Source organism: Symphodus melops, assembly GCF_947650265.1.
Source record: "Symphodus melops genome assembly, chromosome: 17".
NCBI lineage: Eukaryota > Metazoa > Chordata > Actinopteri > Labriformes > Labridae > Symphodus > Symphodus melops.
The window spans coordinates 5,349,172-5,369,732 of NC_136707.1; the positions used below are offsets into that span (position 1 = coordinate 5,349,172).

The window sequence follows — 20,561 nt, forward strand, 5'->3', positions numbered from 1 at the left end:
TTAATAACTCTCTTTGGTTCGACACTGGGGGCAATGCTTTATGTCAGCTCTAAGTATTCATGTGCTCTTTGGGACAGTTTATCCTCCACTTCCTGTAACACCCAGCTTTCGTCTTTTATTGAACAATTTTTTCGAAGGCCTACACTCAGCTGAGGTTCTTTGTTTTCATGTCTCTCAAGGTCTACTCGAAAAATCAAAGGTTAAAAAGTCGCCTCTGATCACGGTCGTCTTCGATCAATCTTATTCCAAAATGTGTTTTCAGTAAGTTTTTCCTACCATGACAAAATCCCATGAGGACAAAACCTAATAATACGTTCACATCTACTAACTACTTTGAGTTTCCTGTGTAGGAAAAGTCTGGTACATCTTTACTGAGCCGCTGTTCACACCTCTGAGAACAGAAGCAATGAGCCACACTGGATGTTTAGCTTCTTCAATTTCACGTATTTGGATCAATCTTGTCACCATGGTTGTGCCGTTTAAAGTCAGCAAAGGCTCAATACACTGTAGTCCTTGCAAATGCAATTTTGAACCTGCAGCATAAAATAAAAAAAAGGGACGTTCCGAGAAATGCAGTGTCATTTGCGTTTTGAATTAAATTAACAGAAGAAGAAACTGGTTACAGATCACAAACTAAATAAAGATGTGCCGATAGCATAGTGGTTTGTCCGTGCGCTACATGTACGGAGGAAATAGTTCTCCGGGCGAGTTGCACTGGTTTGAATCCTAAGTTTGCCTCCTATGAGTGTCAGTCCCTACTCTCACTCTATCTCTCTCTCATGCTGATTTCCAACGCAATCCACTTTCCTATTTCTACAATTAAGGCAGGTCCCAAAAATAAACCTTGAAGAAATCTAAATAAAAACAGCTAAAGAGAAGAGTAAAGAGGACAAATGTTTGGTGGATATTACTTTTGACTCGTCAACTTAGCAGTGTTATTCTAGCAGTGTTATTCTTTTCCGTCACTGTGACTACATGGAGACATTGTCGATGCTCAGCTATGGTGCGCCTAAAGGGACAAAATAACAGATTTAAACTTTAATTAGTTGTGATTAACTCGTTAATGCTGACAGCCCTGATAAATACATACTCTTTGTCGGTTGCATAATAGTTTCAGGAACACATCAATCACTATTCCCTTTTCTAGGCATCCACCTGTGTGTTTATTGTTGTTTCATTTGTGACATTTAACAGTTGTTTGCATGTAATGAAATAGTCTAAGAAGCTGCACACTACCACAGGAGACCGCTGCAGGTTGGAAAAACATCAGCGTATTCTGCTGGGACCCGCTTCCACATACATAATGCATGCTCTCTCTCTCTCAGAGCTAAGTCAGCTAATTAATAGAAACATAGCTGGTTAATTAGCAGCGTGTGTGAGCGAACTGTTTTACAACCCTTGGAGGGGAGAAGGTACTAAAGTCAGAGAGATGTATTTGAAATATTTAAAGTCTTTGCAGGAGAAGTTATATAGGGGGTGTTAGGAGAAAAAGAAGAAGAGACACACATCCAGCCTTTACACCTGTAACAAATATGATGAATATTTGATTTCATCTGGGCTCTGACAATGCAAATTCCTGACTGTGTATGTGCACCTTAATGTGCTGCCATTATAAAAGAGTTTAACAGAGAATGTCGACAGCTGTTCATAACATTCTTTTCATTGGGAATCTTTGTTTGATAAAAAAGAGCCTCAATATCATCAGAAAATGAATACTATTTAAAGTGAGGTTCCTTAACAATTAAAAACCAGAAACAGAATTACTTAAGTTAACTTAAGATGTTGATTAGAGGGTGGCCATACAATACTTGACAAAATAAAGCAGAAAGAAGGACAGAATTAAAATTTCAAAAAACATTTTTTACCTATAGACAGCTTAGCGAGTATTAGCTAGTTGAGATTAGCATAAAAGCTAAAGGCGTTGGCATGGCTCCCGACAAAAAATATTTTTTATGCATTTTTTCGCAGTATGCTAACCTCTAGGAGGTCATTCTAGTTTAGCCACTTTATGTATACCACATGAAATTTAGATATAGCCTGATCATAAGTTTATACAGATGTTTATACATTCTTCTAGATTGATTAGTCCTAATGCTTACCCTGTGGTTACATTAAATAAAATAGCAGGTTTAGCTATGTTTTTAGGGCAACATATTTGTAGAAGCTGCTGTAAAATTAGTTAATTTTAAAGTAACACACAAGAGTTTAGAAGTATAAGGAGATGTTATGGGTTTTTACTTTAGGCTGGCCTTTTTCCACACTCCTCCCAGACTGTTGTTTGTCACCCCATTATCACCTACTTTTCATTGATCTTGGCTGAGTACGATCATTCGGAAACTAAATTGTCAGTCCTTCCCTCTGGTGTCATAAAGACACAGGTCACCTCAACCGCAACATGAAGGTCCTCTTACTTCTATTTACATTTCAGTGAGCACACGATAACAGACGTGTGCGCAATCTTCCTGGGAAAGAACTGAGTAAAAACTCTGAATATCAATTTCTTTAACAGAGGAAGAGGAGCGGGACAGAGAGAAAGAAGGGGGGGGGGAAAAGCCTTGAATTGGAAAGAGATGTAAGTGAATCCTCCGGCCTGCTGGCCCACACAGGGAATATGGGAGCAGCAAGGCATTCAATAATGTATCGATTTCCTTCATAAGCTTTTCTGTCTTCAAGGATGTGATGTTACTGATTATCTGACACTTTCTTTCTTAACCTATTTAGTTGACATGTCTATCTTGTCATTCACAGTCGAGCAGTTGTGATCAAAATTCTTGTGACTGTTCATTAAGTGACAATAACAGCCTGGTGATGTAATACAATCTAATATAATGCATGTAAAAAAGCTAAATAATTAAGTGAAGTGCTTCCCTTCAGAAAAGCTTCAGTTGGGGTTTGATGTACTGTCATTGGAAATTGTAAGAGGAGAAAACGGGTGTCTCACTGGATCCTCAAAGTAAGATGCTGTAATAATGCAAACTGAGCTGCAAAACATCAGGGTTGTTCATGCCGTTAGCTTCTTTAACTGTTTACAACCCTGTGAGTATTTTGTAAACAGCAGTTTGGCAAAACTATTTACAAGGTTTTCTTATCTTAGCTACCAGTTCCTCTCCAACCAACTAAGCTTAATTACACTGAAGATCTGCCATGGAGAAAGCAACCTAATCAGAAGTAACTCAGCTTACTGCATTGAAGCTTATTGATTTTGTTACTAGAAAGGATTAATCGGTTCTGAAGCTGCGACTCACTTTCAGTATGCTGATGGTGATGCTAAATGTGCCAAACACCGTACAATGTAATAGCTGCTAAACACGAGCCTGTTAGCATTTAGCTCAAGGAACTAATCTGCCTAAGCCTAGCCTAAGAGTTGCTAGCATACATGAGGAGAAAACTAACTTCTTGGGAACAATGGAATCCCAACCACATACATGGGAAGTGAGAAAGTGTTTCCTTTGCAACACAAAATGCGTTTGTGTTTTGTATTCATTTTAACTTAGTATGCGAGGTCTCTTCTGCAGGTTTCAGATCACTATTTGCAATCTACCTTAATACAGCTGCCTTAGTGAGCAACCAAGTTACTTCAAAGGAAACATTTGTATTCATCTGGTGTTTTTCTTATTTTGTTCAATCCTGAATGTTGTAGAAGTGCAACGATCAGAAAACGTTTCATCATGATCACGTTTGAAGGGTTGGCAGGGCTTCATGGTCTGTTTAGATTTTAAATGTCTCTCTCTCTCTCTCTCTCTCTCGCCCAGCATGCTAAAACTGATCCCGGGTCGATCCACTCGCTCCATCTATCTGGTTCTGGCGTGTCTGTCCCTTGCTCTCCACCTCCTTCTGGCATTTTTTTGTCTCTCTGTCCTCCAGACAGCCTGCGTCCTTCCCACGTCCTCCACGTCCACCATTAAAAGAACATCCAATCTGTCTATCTCCCACTCCTCCTCTTCGTCAGCTGCCTCTTCTTCACACAAACTGCCCACAATCCCCCAAGAAGAGGAGAATCAAGAACGGATTGCCAAAGCTCTGCACCCTAAAGCGAAAGACTCAGTCAACAACGACAATGAAAAGAAACCAATTGCACCAGGAAAAGGGGTTCAAAAGGTCAAAGGCCGTTCTAAACTGGAAGCGTTGTTCAAGCACCCGTTGTACAACCTGCCACGCCCTGAGCCGCAAGACGTTGATTGGCTGCTAAGGGTTAAAACAAATGAACATGCAAAAGATTCAGGAAGTACAGAAGAGAGAATCAATAGTGATAGCGGGTGGTAAGTGATAACTGCTGGAGAAAATATACTGTATAAATCATTCAGATGTCCAATAGATTATAGATAACTATGGCTTCTATATTCATGTTATTAATAAGGCTGTGGGGTTTGAGAGCCAACACAACTTTATGTTTGAAGTTACTTCACAAATTATATAATTAGCCTCTAATTCAGCAAGCTCTCTGGCCAATTCCATCTAGCACATTTTTGCGAAAGGTGGCAATCTGAGAAACCACTCTCTGAACAGTGTGGCTCCTATTAATACCTCCACTCGCTCTCCTGCAGGGAGAGTTCCAGTCAGGAGAAAGGCTACGACAAAGTCAATTGGACCAACGACGTGGAGACCCACCCTCCTTGGCTGAGGTTCCACCTGGGCATCTCTCGCTGGGAGCTGTACAACAGGAAGGACCCCAACCTGGACCAGCTGACTCACTATCTGGCAACACAGCCAATCCTCAGTGCTGGTAAGCCAGTTAGCCAATGAGGAAAGAGGGGGCCGGATCAAAAGGGGAGCGGACAGAAAACAGAGATGACAGAACAAGGGAAGGGAATAAGATATAAGGAAGAGGTGTGAGAGGAAAGTGAAAGATTATTTTATTACTCTGCCTTTTATCTTCCGTTTTATCCTGACATGTCAGCCTGACATGAGAACTTTTCCTTTGCACGCTAAATTGTTCAACTCTCTTGGTTTGTCATAGTTCTGTCTGTTATGTAGTGCCATTGGGTTCAAGGCCACATGGTAAAACAATACCTAAGCCCAGATCATAGTACTGCCCAATAAACTAAAACTAGACTTAGAAACTGCTCTGATATTGAGACAGAATTGTTGTATGTTGATCATCACTCTGTGACACATTTGAGAAGCCACAAAGGCACAGCTTTCTCTTTCTAATCTTGTTATACAAACAAGCTGCTCTGTAAGAGAGCCAAAGGCAACACAGTGTATTCACTCAACTTTTTCTCTCAGTAAATACAGTGAACTGTGCCAAAGTTCATTTTTAGAACAGAGGAGATTACTTTTTTAGACAGGCATCCACACAAAGTTACACTTTCAGGATGATGTCTTCAGGTTCACATATTGTAGCTTAGGCTCACACTGATGTTGGAAAAACAGGGACTATTCTTTGACATCTATGACACAAATTCACACAGAATTAAAGGAATGGGATGGGAAGAAATGGGATGATTCAGCTCTCTGTCGATTAGCCTTTTCCTTTTGGTCTAAGAATTCTTGTTCTGGAATGAGGGATATAAAACATAAAAAACAAACATTTACACTGTTGAATCCATTATTTTGGTTTAGGGTTAAAGCGAATATCAAAACAAAAATCCAGTTTTACAGTGTTTTTCAACATCAGTGTCTACTGAACCACAAAATGTGAAATAAATACATCCAGTTCTTTGTTTGTGGTCTTAAGTCTGACCACACAGAGAAAAATGCTCTGTTTCAAATGTTCCCAGTTTGTGACATCACAATTTAGATTCTGGTAAGAAAATCTCCTCCCAGGGAATCCACCTCCAGCCTAGAGCAAAACTTTTGCACAGGTCTGCAATTTTTATTGAGGAGTGATGTCTACTGTCATGTATCTATCTCCCTGTCTGCATGTCTGTCTCACTATCTCTCAGCCACGCGGTCTGTGTATTTTGTATGATCTCTCCGATAGAGATTATAAAAAGAAAATGCAGATATGCAGAGAAAACAGATAACCTAACGTCTTAAATCTGCAGCTCACATTATTATTGTGATAAGGTCATAAATATAATCCCTGTACACTTTTAAAATCCATTAAACCCCACACGGCACAGAAACACAGGGGAACGTCCCAGCAACCACACATGCACGTGTACTTTTTCTGTTTCCTCATGTCAGACACGGTGTCTGTGTTCAGCACATTGCAGGATGAATGATGAAGTGAGGTTTGTGTTATATGGTGCAGATTGAACACTTCTATAAGCAACAGGCTACTTTGTTTTGATGTTTTAACCTTTTTTTTCCTTTGCATTTAAACCTCAAATGCAGTGTAAAGATCTTTTAAACCATTTAGTGCAAAAGCTTAATATTGGCTTCATCAATAGAGTCACAAAAAGTTATAAAATAACAGGCAATCTGTTCCTGTGAATGTCTGGGACCTGAACGTGTAACTTGTTGACTTGAAAGCACAAATTCTTTGAGTCACACTGGCCAGGTGTCTGAAGTGCGCGTGAGTCATCTCTTTGCGAAATCCACAGATTCACGTTGACAATGCATCAAAATTACAAACAAGCTTATGGCACACCATGTTCTTTTTACATTCAGTGCTGCAAGAGTACAATTCCTGCCAAACAGTCTATACAGAGGCATTCAGCATCTCCAAATGATTCATTTTCATTTAAATGAATAATGCAATGTGAAGAGAATTAAAATGCAAGAAATGATGTTTCCATGAGGCCAGTATTTGAAGTATTTTATCCATGTCCAAATAATGGAAGAGCCAGCCGCAGTGCTGTATAATTATGTAATATGCCACCAAATGGTGAAACAGTTTTGATGCATATCATTACAGATACACACAGTGCTGGCCTGGAGTAACAAATACAAAGACCTGTAATATGGCTGATATGTGTCTCATGATGATTGAAGTTGTTTATGCTGTGTGAACTTGCTCCTTCAGTTCAGAAGACAGGAGGTACGCAGCTCAAACTTCTCATTTCGTTCCCAAACTACGGACAAGCTCTGGTGAAACCCATGAAGTAAGACCCTATGATTGGCCGATGAAAGTCGAGCTATCAGAGTGTTTTTTTTGTTGTTGTTCCTGTTTGACACTGATTTACATCTCGATGCTTCTTATAAAGCAACAAAGCAAAGAATACATCTTCTCCTACAAATTACAATGAAGTGTAAAGCTGGTGGAAAATATAAAAGCCTGGTATTGTGATATTTTGTTCAGCAATAGCTCAATCCACTGGAAGATGAGATGTTTCATTAAAAATGATCAGATGGAAAAACGTTCATTACATAATCAAAGAAACTGTGTTAATGTTTGTGCGCTTCTTTTTTTTCCTTATAGACAAGCTCGAGACGCAGAGACGGACGTGAACCTCTTCTACTTCTCAGATTTTGAAAGACACAACGCAGAGATCTCTGCCTTTCACCTTGACAGGTACAGTCGTTTGTCATGCTGAAATAACAGGCTGTTGACTATATTTACATAGAAGCCATTTTCCTCTGACATCATCATACCCAGGTTGGATATTTTCAATGCTGTCAAATCTGCTTCATTGATGTGAATTGAACAACTGAAAACAAAGATGTAGAAGATGTGGTACTATGTCAAGTTAAAAGCACTGATTTTGGTGGCTTAGAGTAAAAAAACAGCTAACATTAGCTTAAAACCACTTCCCAGCTAGCATTAGCCAGGAAGTGTTAAAACGCAACAACAGGAAAGTCATCAACTAAAAGCTAAGCTAATGTAGGCTCACTTAATATTTGCAAGGAATTGACATCCTGGCTGAACTAATATTTTTAGATGCTAACATTTTTAAACGTTGGCTTAGGGTTATCACAGGTGTCGCTGCTAATATGGTCCCATTTTTCAGATTGTAATTTTTCGTTTCCATTGCTCATTTATCAGTAAGCAGTGAAATCACAACTTTTATATTATCCTACCTACCTACATAATGAACATTACAGTCAGAAGTCGTACCCTGCGCACGTTGTCAAAGAAAAATGGCTGCTGCGTGAATATGGTAAGAAAGCCGTTTTATGTACTACTTGGAGATGATAACAGAGGGATGCTACTTCTACTTTCTGGGTTCTATTTGTCCAACTTTTGTATTGTTTTACTCCCTTCTATCTGCCGCTCCTGTCCCAGAGTGCTCGGCTTCAACAGGATACCTCCAGTGGTTGGTCGACTCATCAACGTCACCGCGGAGATCAGAGAGATCACTACAGACAACAGGCTGTCCAGGACATTCTTCACTTCCCCAGGTACACTTTGACAAAGTTGACCATTGTCCGTTGATGCCTTTCAGAAAATGTTGTGGGATCTACTTGCTGAATGACTCTCTCTGGATGCTCATCCTGTTGTACCGTAGAGCTGCTGTTTTACACAACTGATCATTACATGTTACACAGACTAGACATTTTTGTTCTCTACTCGATATGTGAAGTGTCCCACAGTTTATTATGATTTGGTGTTTTATGAGTAAAAAAACTATTAATTGACAAATTGACATACACTGGCCATACAAACTAACCAACAGCTAATCTCCACCTGTCATCTCTCTGACTGATTCCAGCTGGGAACATCTGTTTCTATGGCCAGTGTGAGTACTACTGTTCATCAGAGCATCCAGTCTGCGGCCAGCCTCATGTGCTGGAGGTTTCCTTGGCTGCCATGCTACCTGACCTTACCATATCACCTCGCAGATCCTGGAGGTCACCATGGAGACGCTCTTACAGCCGCAGAAAGCTAGCAAAGTATGTAAACTATGAGTGCAGTCTTTTGTTGATATTGGTGTTAAAAGGTATACAAGTTGTGTTACTCATTACTCATTACTAATATTCACAGTATATATGTATCAGTAGTGGAGCAGTGTATCTTTTGGGTGAAGCAGTAATTTGTTTCTTGTGGAGAACATAAAAAAAAAAAAAAACCTGTCTGCTTCAAACATTATTTTCCATTCCTGTGTCTTTTTATGCTTTGCGTTTTTTAGTGAGTCATTAATGACCTCCAGTGGTGTGGGTGAAGAACTGCAGCACAAAATATTTTAAGCTCATCATACACTTTTTTAACCTGAGTGCAAACAATGTCGATGTCAACATATGGACAAACGATGTTTGTGCATTAATAAATGTGCATTTATAAGGCTGTTGGACAACCACCAGTTCATTTCAAGCGGGCATATTTGCAGGAGCTTCGTTTAATGTGACTGTGCTCTACTCCTGTTGTGTCCAGGTGGGAGAAGGACCCTGCCTACTGTGACACGGTGAAACAGACGCCTCCTTACAGCCACGGCAGCAGATTGGTGGATGTCATAGACATGGCCATACTGGACTTCCTCATGAGTCAGTCTCTTTGTTTTAATGTCAGCTCTGTAGTCAGCTTGTGTGACGCTTCGGAGGGCTTACAGGTCTGACCTCGGGATAAAGGCAGAGTCGCAGACGAGAGAATCTCTCTTGTTGAGGCGCTGACTTTTCATCTAAACATGTTTGTGTGACTTGATGTATTTGTTTCTCATTTACAGGCAACATGGACAGACATCACTATGAGACCTTCGAGGAATTTGGCAATGAGACTTTCCTACTGCACTTGGATAATGGACGAGCGTGAGTACTATTACTAATGTTGTCTGAGGATTTGACATGCGTCTCACTTCTGAGATGTTTTGGACATCGTGGCAGCGTGGCTTTTTTTTTTTTTTTGACTGTATGTCTGATAATATGTTCCAGGTTTGGGCGACACTCTCAGGATGAGCCCTCTATTCTGGCTCCTTTGAAACAGTGTTGCAGGTAAAACAGGATGCTAGTTGCCTGCCTTGCATAACCTTCAAAAACTGTCTCAAGTTTGGAAAAGGGGGTGAGGTCGCTGCTGTTACTTATAAAAATGTCTTTTTTGTGTGTACAGTGTAATGACTCTCTGTACCTGTATTTGTAGGATCCGTCGCTCCACACTCCTCCGCTTGCGCCTCTTGTCCCTCACTAGCTTCCGTCTGAGTGATGTCATGCGGGAGTCTCTTCTCCAGGACCCTCTAGCTGGCGTGGCCCCCCTGCTGTCTGAAGCACACCTCTCTGCTCTGGACCGCCGCCTTGCTGCAGTCCTGCAGGTGGTGCAGAGCTGTCAGGAGCAGCACACAGATTTGATTTACGACGACTTGGAAGTATATGAGCATGAAAATGACCAACAGCCTGAGTGAAGAATAAATAGTTTACAGTTTAAAGCTTATGGAGGTGTGTTTTTTACAAGGCAAATAGTGCCTCAATGATTTAAAATATGTCCATGAGAAGAAAGAAGTAAAAACATTTCGGTGTAAGAGGTGGACTTCAGTCTTCAAACTCTCTCATGATTATTGTATCGTGTCACGCTGTCTTTTGTCTTTGACCCGGTGTTTGAATAAAGGTTGAATTCAAGTGAAACTGAAATTAAGGTGATCACAAAGAGGCAGGTCATTTGTTGATGAAATCAAAACATGAAATACGATAATATGAAATATATTATATTACATTTGAATTTTCCCCCGAGGACAAATAAAGTTTTTTGAATTGAATACGATTAGATCTTCAAACTGCTGATGGATGTCATGATCATGGGGTGTGCTGTTCCTGTTTAAAGAGCATGTCAAAAGAAAAAGAGCAGCGTTACTCACTGAGCTGGGACATGTTTACTGACAATGACAATGACGACTTAGTTTCATTGATTCTATTATTCACTTTCACTGTTAAGGACAAAAAAACATCAGAGTTGAGGAATATATTTAAGATGGTTTTTTTTAATTATTATTGTTATGAGAGCAGTGTTTTTGTGCATGACTGTTAATTTTGATCCTCTCTGTATTGTTTATAAAGAAAATAAAGGTTTTTAAGAGGAGAATGTAAAAAGTCATGAGTGTACAAAATGGCCGTGCAACATTCTATGGTTGCCACGGTTCCCTTTAAAGTGCATGATTCGTATCAGAGCTTCCTTTCAAGACAAACTTCATCGCAGACAGCCACAGAAATTTGTTCTCGAGTTGAAATCAGCCATTTCCTCTGAAATCCACGCTCAAACTGCAGATTTGTTGCACCTTAAGAAGGACCAAAGACTTTCTGAAAGTGACTCAAGCCAAACATCCAACTTGTGTCATGGAAAATGTAAGATTTTCACTTTTTGACTCTGTGCTGTTTACTCTGAAGTTTAAAGTGTCTCAACGAGACAACTCCAGATTTCTTTTTTTTTATCCTCCATTCACTTATTGAACAAGACTTAAAAAGAAATGTTGAATATATGAGTCTTTTCACATATTTCATAAATAGTTCATTAAAAAAAAGAAAAGAAAATCCCTTCAAATGGATGAAATGTCGTCATGAAGAAATGTGTTATTTTCATATTTCTTAAAGTTTATAATCCCCAGCAGATATGTGTCATTAAGAATTTATGAAGAAAAGACAAAAATAATATTTATTGGATGTATCACTTCATTAGTTTTTCAGTCAATTTCTTTGTTAATAGATCAATAGTAAAAGCACAAATATGTTCAAAATGGCCGAAAGACTGCCAGGTTGCTATGGTTACCCTAAAAGTGCATCATTTATATCAAATCACTGAAAAGTAAACAACAACCTAAAAGAGCCACAAGTAGTATTTCACAGTAAAAACATTTTTAAATGAAATAATTCATTGAGGAAATGTTATCCTGACAAGAATTAAAGACTGAAACGTGAGAAACATCCATCATGAAATGATGAACGATGATACTGTAAAAACTTTACTTAAGGCCCGTGTCTACATAGTGCGTTTTGACTAGGAAACAGTATGTTTGGAGTGGTATATGTGCATGAACCTGTGATTGTAGGAGAGTGTGTCTGGATGCCTGAGCAGTAATTTGTAGCAGGGATAAACTAATGTTTTGTACATTTTTATATTGTTTCATGTATTGTTTTTCTAGCAGTTATCCGAGTGTGCTTAGTTTCTGCTCACTGAGCATTTAATGAAAAGAAACATCACAGCAGTAGCTGTACATGTGGTGAATGTACCAGTTGTTTGACTGTATTTCTAAAGTGCTGTTCTGTCTGTGTTGTTACAGCTTGTTGTGCCCGTTCAGCTGAAAGACCCTGAAGACGGACCCACAGTCAGAGTGTCAGCACGCCTGGCGGACAGAAAGCCTCGAACTTTCAGTCGATGTTCGTGCTGCAGGAACAACCTGGTAAGACTTTTGATTTTCATGTTTAAAGAAAATAACTTCCAACTTTCTCAAGTGCTGAAGTCAACTACTCAATGTACTCAGTGTGCTCAATGGGTACAGTGTTATCTCGTCTTTTATCAAGTCGATCTAATTATAAATAGCATTTGATAGACTGCATCCCTGAAACATGCCATTAAATATTTAACAAAATATGCACAAATGAAGCCATCTAAACTATTCTTCTCTGAACGTCTGACAGAGAATCTTAACACTTCAATCAGCTTGAAACATAATAGTGTCTGCACACTGTTTAAATGTTCTTGTGAGATTGTAAAGTATGCTTCTGTGAACTCACCTGGAGTCTGACATCTTCTTGTTTTTTGTTGTTCTTTCAGGACTCAAACCACCACAGTGCAGCTCCTGCTGCTAAACCGTCCAGGAAGAGGAAGCGGACCTCCGTGGCCCCTCCTTCCACTTCTCCTGCTCCTCAGCACCCCGCCCATGACGCTGACTCTCCCGCTCCGGTCCTCAGGCCCAAGGCAACCATTCAGCCCGACCAGCTACCAACGGTCTCCTCCGCGCTCCCTGGTCTCCAGCCCTCCATCGCTCCTCAGCTCGATGACGGCCCAGTAAAGATCCACCACTTTTCAGTGCCGCAGTATCAGTCCGTCTATCACTCCGTGGTAGACGACGTGCTGCAGTACAAGAACGGCCGTCTTCGACCTTACAGCCTGACTCTGGGACTTCTTATGAAGCAGAAGCTGTGGGAGCGACTGGATCGCCCGATGTTCACAGAAACTGTCGACGAGACAGGACTCGTTCGTGTGGACATCGCATACGGGGTGGGAGTCTATCCTCCCCTGTATCATGTGGACGTTTCTGGAGAACCAGAGCCTGGAGCTCCTCTGAGAAAACGTGTAAAGAACTGATACGATAGTCTTTACATTAGTTGATCAGTTAGGATCTGTAAATATTGTAAATAATTTAGTTTGAACAGTAAGAATTTTAGATTTAGTAGTAAGTATAAGTTTAGATTTAAAAAGGTATTAGTTAGAAAATGTGTGACAACTCCAAAGTGCCAGGGTAAAAATACTTTATGCAAACTCAAGTACCTGAACCGTCCTCCACCGTCAGCCTCCTTAAAAGTCCTGCCTCAACATCAAATGTGCCTCCATCCTAAAAAAACAAAAACAATCTGCGTCCGCCATGTGCCAGCAGCTTTTACCATCAAGATGCTGCACATGGAAAGAACAGCTCTCGACAACCAGCTCAAACCTCTGAATATACCATCAGCCTCTGAATCCACCTGCTAAAAGCCGAACAGCCTCAAGCTCTCCGTTATCTGCGACCTCCAACACGTGCCAGCAGCGTTTACCATCAACACGCTGCTCAAGAATAAAAGATCTTTGAACCTCCAGCTCAAGCCTCCGAACAAAACCTCGAACCTGCTCCAAATTCAAGACAAGAACCTCAAGCTCTCAAGCCTCTGTTATCCACCTGCAGCTACCTCCATCTGCAGTCGGTGGATGACAGCTGCCCCGAAAGCCTCAAAACTTTCCAAAACCAAAAGCCTCCACCTTCAACTGAAGCCTCTCACAGCAATGTAAGCTGCTGCCTCCATCTTGCATCTCTGTCAAGAATCTTCAGTCACGATCATAGATTGCAGCCACAAGAAACCAGTAGCCTTACCTCTATCAGTAAAATATGACAGACAGCAGCCATTAATGCCAGCAACCTGAAATATCAAAAAACCAAGCCAACCACCACTAAACAGTCAACCTGCCTCCATCCTAAAAAAAAGAACACCTGCGACATGTCCCAGCAGTTTTTACCACCAAGACGCTGCACATGGAAAGAACATTACTTCAAGCTTTCCACACACTTTGTTTACAAATGACAGCTGTCACCAAAGAGTCAAACTGAAATACTACCGAAAAAAACAAGCTGCTTCCTCCATCTGCAGCCTCTACCAGACAAAACTAGCTTCTTCCTCCACCTGCAGCCTCTACCAGAACAAACAAGCCGCTTCCTGTAGCCTCTACCAGACAAAACAAGCTGCTTCCTGCAGCTTCTACCAGACAAAACAAGCTGCTTCCTCCATCTGCAGCCTCTACCAGACAAAACAAAGCTGCTCCTTGCACCGGCAGCCTCTACCAGACACAACAAGCTGCTTCCTACAGCCTCTACCAGACACAACAAGCTGCTTCCTCGATCTGCAGCCTCTACAAGAAAAAACAAGTTGCTTCCTGCAGCCTCTACCAGACAAAACAAGCTGCTTCCTCAATCTGCAGCCTCTACCAGACAAAACAAGCTGCTTCCTGCACCTGCAGCCTCTACCAGACAAAACAAGCTGCTTCCTCCATCTGCAGCCTCTACCAGACAAAACAAGTTGCTTCCTGCAGCCTCTACCAGACAAAACAAGCTGCTTCCTGCACCGGCAGCCTCTACCAGACACAACAAGCTACTTCCTACAGGCTCTACCAGACACAATAAGCAGCTTCCTCCACCTGCAGCCTCTACCAGACACAACAAGCTGCTTCCTCCACCTGCAGCCTCTACCAGACGAAACAAGCTGCTTCCTGCACCTGCAACCTCTACCAGACAAAACAAGCTGCTTCCTCCATCTGCAACCTCTACCAGACAAAACAGGCTGCTTCCTGCAGTCTCTACCAGACAAAACAAGTTGCTTCCTGCAGCCTCTACCAGACAAAACAAGCTGCTTCCTCCATCTGCAGCCTCTACCAGACAAAACAAGCTGCTTCCTCCATCTGCAGCCTCTACCAGACAAAACAAGTTGCTTCCTGCAGCCTCTACCAGACAAAAGAAGCTGCTTCATGCAGCCTCGACCAGACAAAACAAGCTGCTTCCTGCACCGGCAGCCTCTACCAGACACAACAAGCTACTTCCTACAGGCACTACCAGACACAACAAGCTGCTTCCTCCACCTGCAGCCTCTACAAGAAAAAACAAGTTGCTTCCTGCAGCCTCTACCAGACAAAACAAGCTGCTTCCTCGATCTGCAGCCTCTACCAGACAAAACAAGCTGCTTCCTGCACCTGCAGCCTCTACCAGACAAAATAAGTTGCTTCCTGCAGCCTCTACCAGACAAAACAAGCTGCTTCCTCCATCTGCAGCCTCTACCAGACAAAACAAGCTGCTTCCTCCTCCTGTAGCCTCTACAAGAAAAAACAAGCAGCTTCCTCCACCTGCAGCCTCTACCAGACAAAATAAGTTGCTTCCTGCAGCCTCTACCAGACAAAACAAGCTGCTTCCTGCAGCCTCTACCAGACAAAACAAGCTGCTTCCTCCATCTGCAGCCTCTACAAGAAAAAACAAGCAGCTTCCTCCACCTGCAGCCTCTACCAGACACAATAAGCAGCTTCCTCCACCTGCAGCCCCTACCAGACAAAACAAGCTGCTTCCTCCACCTGCAGCCTCTACCAGACAAAACAAGTTGCTTCCTGCAGCCTCTACCAGACAAAACAAGCTGCTTCCTGCAGCCTCTACCAGACAAAACAAGCTGCTTCCTCCATCTGCAGCCTCTACCAGACAAAACAAGCTGCTTCCTCCATCTGCAGCCTCTACCAGACAAAACAAGTTGCTTCCTGCAGCCTCTACCAGACAAAAGAAGCTGCTTCATGCAGCCTCGACCAGACAAAACAAGCTGCTTCCTGCACCGGCAGCCTCTACCAGACACAACAAGCTACTTCCTACAGGCACTACCAGACACAACAAGCTGCTTCCTCCACCTGCAGCCTCTACAAGAAAAAACAAGTTGCTTCCTGCAGCCTCTACCAGACAAAACAAGCTGCTTCCTCGATCTGCAGCCTCTACCAGACAAAACAAGCTGCTTCCTGCACCTGCAGCCTCTACCAGACAAAATAAGTTGCTTCCTGCAGCCTCTACCAGACAAAACAAGCTGCTTCCTCCATCTGCAGCCTCTACCAGACAAAACAAGCTGCTTCCTCCTCCTGTAGCCTCTACAAGAAAAAACAAGCAGCTTCCTCCACCTGCAGCCTCTACCAGACAAAATAAGTTGCTTCCTGCAGCCTCTACCAGACAAAACAAGCTGCTTCCTGCAGCCTCTACCAGACAAAACAAGCTGCTTCCTCCATCTGCAGCCTCTACAAGAAAAAACAAGCAGCTTCCTCCACCTGCAGCCTCTACCAGACACAATAAGCAGCTTCCTCCACCTGCAGCCCCTACCAGACAAAACAAGCTGCTTCCTCCACCTGCAGCCTCTACCAGACAAAACAAGTTGCTTCCTGCAGCCTCTACCAGACAAAACAAGCTGCTTCCTGCAGCCTCTACCAGACAAAACAAGCTGCTTCCTCCATCTGCAGCCTCTACCAGACAAAACAAGCTGCTTCCTCCACCTGCAGCCTCTACCAGACAAAACAAGCTGCTTCCTCCTCCTGTAGCCTCTACAAGAAAAAACAAGCAGCTTCCTCCACCTGCAGCCTCTACCAGACACAATAAGCAGCTTCCTCCACCTGCAGCCCCTACCAGACAAAACAAGCTGCTTCCTCCACCTGCAGCCTCTACCAGACAAAACAAGTTGCTTCCTGTAGCCTCTACCAGACAAAACAAGCTGCTTCATGCAGTCTCTACCAGACAAAACAAGCCACTTCCTACTGCAGCCTCTACCAGACAAAACAAGCAGCTTCCTCCACCTGCAGCCTCTACTAGACAAAACAAGCTGCTTCCTCCTCCAGCCTCTAACAGACACAGAAACCAGCTTCCACCTGCAGCCTCTACCAGACACAACAAGCTGCTTCCTCCACCTGCAGCCTCTACAAGAAAAAACAAGCAGCTTCCTCCACCTGCAGCCTCTACCAGACACAACAAGCAGCTTCCTCCACCTGCAGCCTCTACCAGACACAACAAGCTGCTTCCTGCAGCCTCTACCAAACAAAACAAGCTGCTTCCTGCGGCCTCTACCAGACACAACAAGCTGCTTCCTGCAGCCTCTACCAAACAAAACAAGCTGCTTCCTGCGGCCTCTACCAGAAAAAACAAGCTGCTTCCTCCACCTGCAGCCTCTAACAGAAAAAAGGTGCTTCCTGCAGCCTCTACCAGACAAAACAAGCTGCTTCATGCACCTGCAGCCTCTACCAGACAAAACAAGCAGCTTACTCCTCCAGCAGCCTCTACCAGACAAAACAAGCAGCTTCCACCTGCAGCCTCTACCAGTCACAACAAGCTGCTTCGTGCCCCACATCAAAATGACAAACTTTCTCATTAAAAGAACTTTTTTCAACAATAAACAAAGACCATTTCACTCTTTTAAGAAGTCTGTGAACTGTTGTGCTTTTGGATGCTCTGTAGGAGTTTTCCATGATCTGTTAAAATGTCACATTGTTCCAATATTAACATTTGAAAAGATATCATAATGACCTTTTTCAAACTTGGTAAAATGGTAATAAAGGTAAAAGGTAGGAGACCAGACTCCACTTGGGTAGCCTGAGAGGAATCACATTTAAATGTTAATCGTTTGAAAAACTGATCATTGGGAACACACCAACAGAATCCCACTCTTCTCCTTCCAGACGCAAAGGTTCAAGACTCATTTTTTCAGGCAGTTTTCTGTGTTCTGCTCCTCTCCATCCGACAGCTTGTGTATTCTGGTTTTGTATTCTGTATTCAACAAAAAAAGAGCACAAATCAACGAGTCATGAGTGTTTGGAGTCAAGTATCTCCCCTGTGCCAGTGTCTATATACTGGCACAGGAATGAGTCCTAAAACACGAAAATTAGTTAGTATTTTAGCACCATGGGTTCCTAACTCTAAAAGTCAACAGGGATTTTGAATAGGTTTGTGGTTAGACGCCTGAAACAAGGTCTGTGGTTAACGCAAGCTTAAGAGACGTTGATGTTTTGTTAGACGAGATAAACTACCGTAAATTCCGTACTATTGAGCGCACCTGGATATAAGCCGCACCGGCTAAAAATAAGTAAATAAATGTATTTGTACATATATAAGCCGCACTTGATTATAAGCCGCAGGTGTCCACGCTATAACAAGAGCTATTTACACAGACGTAGGCTACCGGTAACATCCGCAAATACTGTAGCGTCCGTACGGACGTTAAAGGACGACGAGAGCGTTCAAATAATAACTTTTAATAACCCGATCACTGTCGGCCGTGACCACGCCGTTTACAGCAGAGAGCAACACATAACTTGCTGTAACAATCCAACTCTCTCCCCAGCGTTCTCTCATACAGCCACTCAACACGTTCTCGCTGGTGCATTCACTGACTCTCCACATAATCGGAATTATGAACACATTATCAACTACTGACTTTACAACATGAACCGTTACAATACGAAGCCTAGCCGACGGTGTCTGTAACACGGCTGATGAAAAAGATGACCGTAATATATTTCACAAGAAAAAGTCCATCCATTCACTGCCTCAGAATGACTTCATTACTCACTTCCTCAGTCTCTGTTGTCGCTGTCAGTGTCATCTTAACGTGCAGCAGCTCTGTTAGCTTCTTTGACAGCCAGGTCGATCGCCTTTAACTTGAAAGCTACATCATATGTATTTCTCCGTGTGTTTTCCATGATGAGGGTGCGTGCATGAAGCGCAAAATGACTGATATTAAGATCCGACGTGACGAAGTCAAATGTTTTTGCGGCAGAAGCTCATTGTCCCCCATAAAATATCCATGCATTAGCCGCACCGGAGTAGAAGCCGCAGTGCTCGAAGTGTGAGAAAAAAGTAGCGGCTTATAGTCCGGAATTTACGGTACGTTAGCTAAGACCCCAACTTACGAATTTTCAAGTTTTGACAAACTCAAAACATTGGTTGCTAACAAGTCGCTAAATGAGACTACAGTGGTTGTCATGGAGACATTAAACTTCATCATGCCAGGAACTCTCTCACTAATCATCCTTACAGCCTATATTCGTGTTTTTCATTTCTCTTGTAAATGTTAGTTCAATAAATAACGTATTAGGCTACGGTTTTGCTAGCTTGTCAAAACTGCTGAATAGGTCGACAACGCATAACGGTCGTGACATCAAAATCAACCGACCGCGGTGAAGTTCACTTGTAGCATAACGTTAGCATTTTTGGAAAAACTTACTTCAATATATTATACATTAAAGCAGCAAAATTAATCATATGAAGCCAGAAAACCTTTATATACATATATATATAAATATACACACACACACACACACACACACACACATATATATATATATATATATATACACACACACACAGGAAAATCCATTCGGCATATAAATTCACATTGGTAACATTAATCACTGACATTAATATATCAATCACAGCTGCTTCATTAAGCAATTAACAAGTTATATATATTAAGGTACAAAAAGAAAACACCTCTCCATACCTGTATTCAACAGAAAAGGGCACAAATCAACGAGTAGTGTGTATTTAGAGTCAAGTATTTCCCCTGTAAAAAAAGACAAATGTGTTTAATTCAGGAGAGAAGATGGCAGTTTCTTACTGCGCGAGGTGCTAGCTTAATATACTATCGGCTACTATCAGCGGTTAACGTTTTCGACTAAATTAATAACTTTATATATAATATTCTAAACTTTACAAAAACTGATACAGGATAAATCAAATATGATCAGAAACAGAACACCACAGTTTGATTACATCTAAACAACACAAAATAATACTAATTTTAGATGAGTCTACTGATGGAGCATGAATCATCATTGACCCAAACTTTTTAACGGCTCTGACCGTCACGTGCACCGCCGTACAACCATAAAAAAAATTCCGTTTGAAAAACTGATCATTGGGAACACACCAGCAGAATCCCACTCTTCTCCTTCCAGACGCAAACGAAGGTTCAAGACTCATTTTTCAGGCAGTTTTCTGTGTTCTGCTCCTCTCCATCCGACAGCTTGTGTATGCTGGTTTTGTATTCTGTATTCAACAAAAAAAGAGCACAAATCAACGAGTCGTGAGTGTTTGGAGTCAAGTATCTCCCCTGTGCCAGTGTCTATATACTGGCACAGGAATGAGTCCAAAAACACGAAAATTAGTTAGTATTTTAGCACCATGGGTTCCTAACTCTAAAAGTCAACAGGGATTTTGAATAGGTTTGTGGTTAGACGCCTGAAACAAGGTCTGTGGTTAACACAAGCTTAAGAAATGTTGACGTTTTGTTAAACACTAGCTTAATATACTATAGGCTACTATCAGCGGTTAACGTTTGCGACAAAATTAATAACTTTATATACAATATTCTAAACTTTACAAAAACTGATACAGGATAAATCGAATATGATCAGAAACAGAACACCACCGTTTGATTACATCTAAATAATAATAATAAAAAAAACCTTTTAGATGAGTCTATTGATGGAGCATGAATCATCAGTGAAACTACATCTGAACAAACTTTTTAACGGCTCTGACCAGAACGCGCACCGCCGTACACACGCGCCC

The 20,561-nt window shown here is 41.8% G+C and overlaps 3 protein-coding genes across 22 annotated transcripts in view; 2 read left to right on the forward strand and 1 right to left on the reverse strand.

The window, feature by feature from the left end:
- The window catches only part of baiap2l2a (BAR/IMD domain containing adaptor protein 2 like 2a), a 55,811-nt gene extending 35,257 nt beyond the window's left edge, over positions 1-20,554 (reverse strand). The window contains exons 1-5 of one of the 20 annotated variants that reach the window (XM_079366165.1): positions 20,456-20,554; positions 19,489-19,551; positions 17,641-17,756; positions 13,232-13,295; positions 9,884-10,058 (exon numbers count right to left, since the gene is read on the reverse strand). In XM_079366165.1, coding sequence (XP_079222291.1) covers positions 9,884-9,964 — 81 coding nt within the window. In that variant the 5' untranslated portion in view covers positions 9,965-10,058; positions 13,232-13,295; positions 17,641-17,756; positions 19,489-19,551; positions 20,456-20,554. Of the gene's footprint in view, positions 1-9,883; positions 10,076-12,474; positions 12,608-13,231; positions 14,084-14,115; positions 14,410-14,443; positions 14,582-14,942; positions 15,660-15,842; positions 16,574-16,612; positions 16,685-16,942; positions 17,511-17,640; positions 17,757-19,488; positions 19,552-19,917; positions 20,101-20,455 lie in introns of those variants that run through there. The other 19 variants (XM_079366164.1, XM_079366166.1, XM_079366163.1 and 16 more) reach the window with 19 other exon arrangements.
- Positions 2,061-9,876, forward strand: LOC306838160 (extracellular serine/threonine protein kinase FAM20C-like). The gene is made up of 9 exons (XM_079366175.1): positions 2,061-4,259; positions 4,545-4,723; positions 6,911-6,989; positions 7,307-7,399; positions 8,111-8,226; positions 8,538-8,718; positions 9,197-9,306; positions 9,486-9,567; positions 9,691-9,876. Exons 1-9 carry the CDS (start codon positions 3,700-3,702, stop codon positions 9,752-9,754), a joined length of 1,464 nt encoding a protein of 487 aa, XP_079222301.1. The 5' UTR covers positions 2,061-3,699; the 3' UTR covers positions 9,755-9,876.
- Positions 10,616-14,062, forward strand: LOC306838169 (uncharacterized protein). Its single transcript, XM_079366185.1, has 3 exons — positions 10,616-11,088; positions 12,021-12,140; positions 12,515-14,062. Exons 1-3 carry the CDS (start codon positions 11,080-11,082, stop codon positions 13,046-13,048), a joined length of 663 nt encoding a protein of 220 aa, XP_079222311.1. The 5' UTR covers positions 10,616-11,079; the 3' UTR covers positions 13,049-14,062.
- Positions 20,555-20,561: the final 7 nt, after the last annotated feature.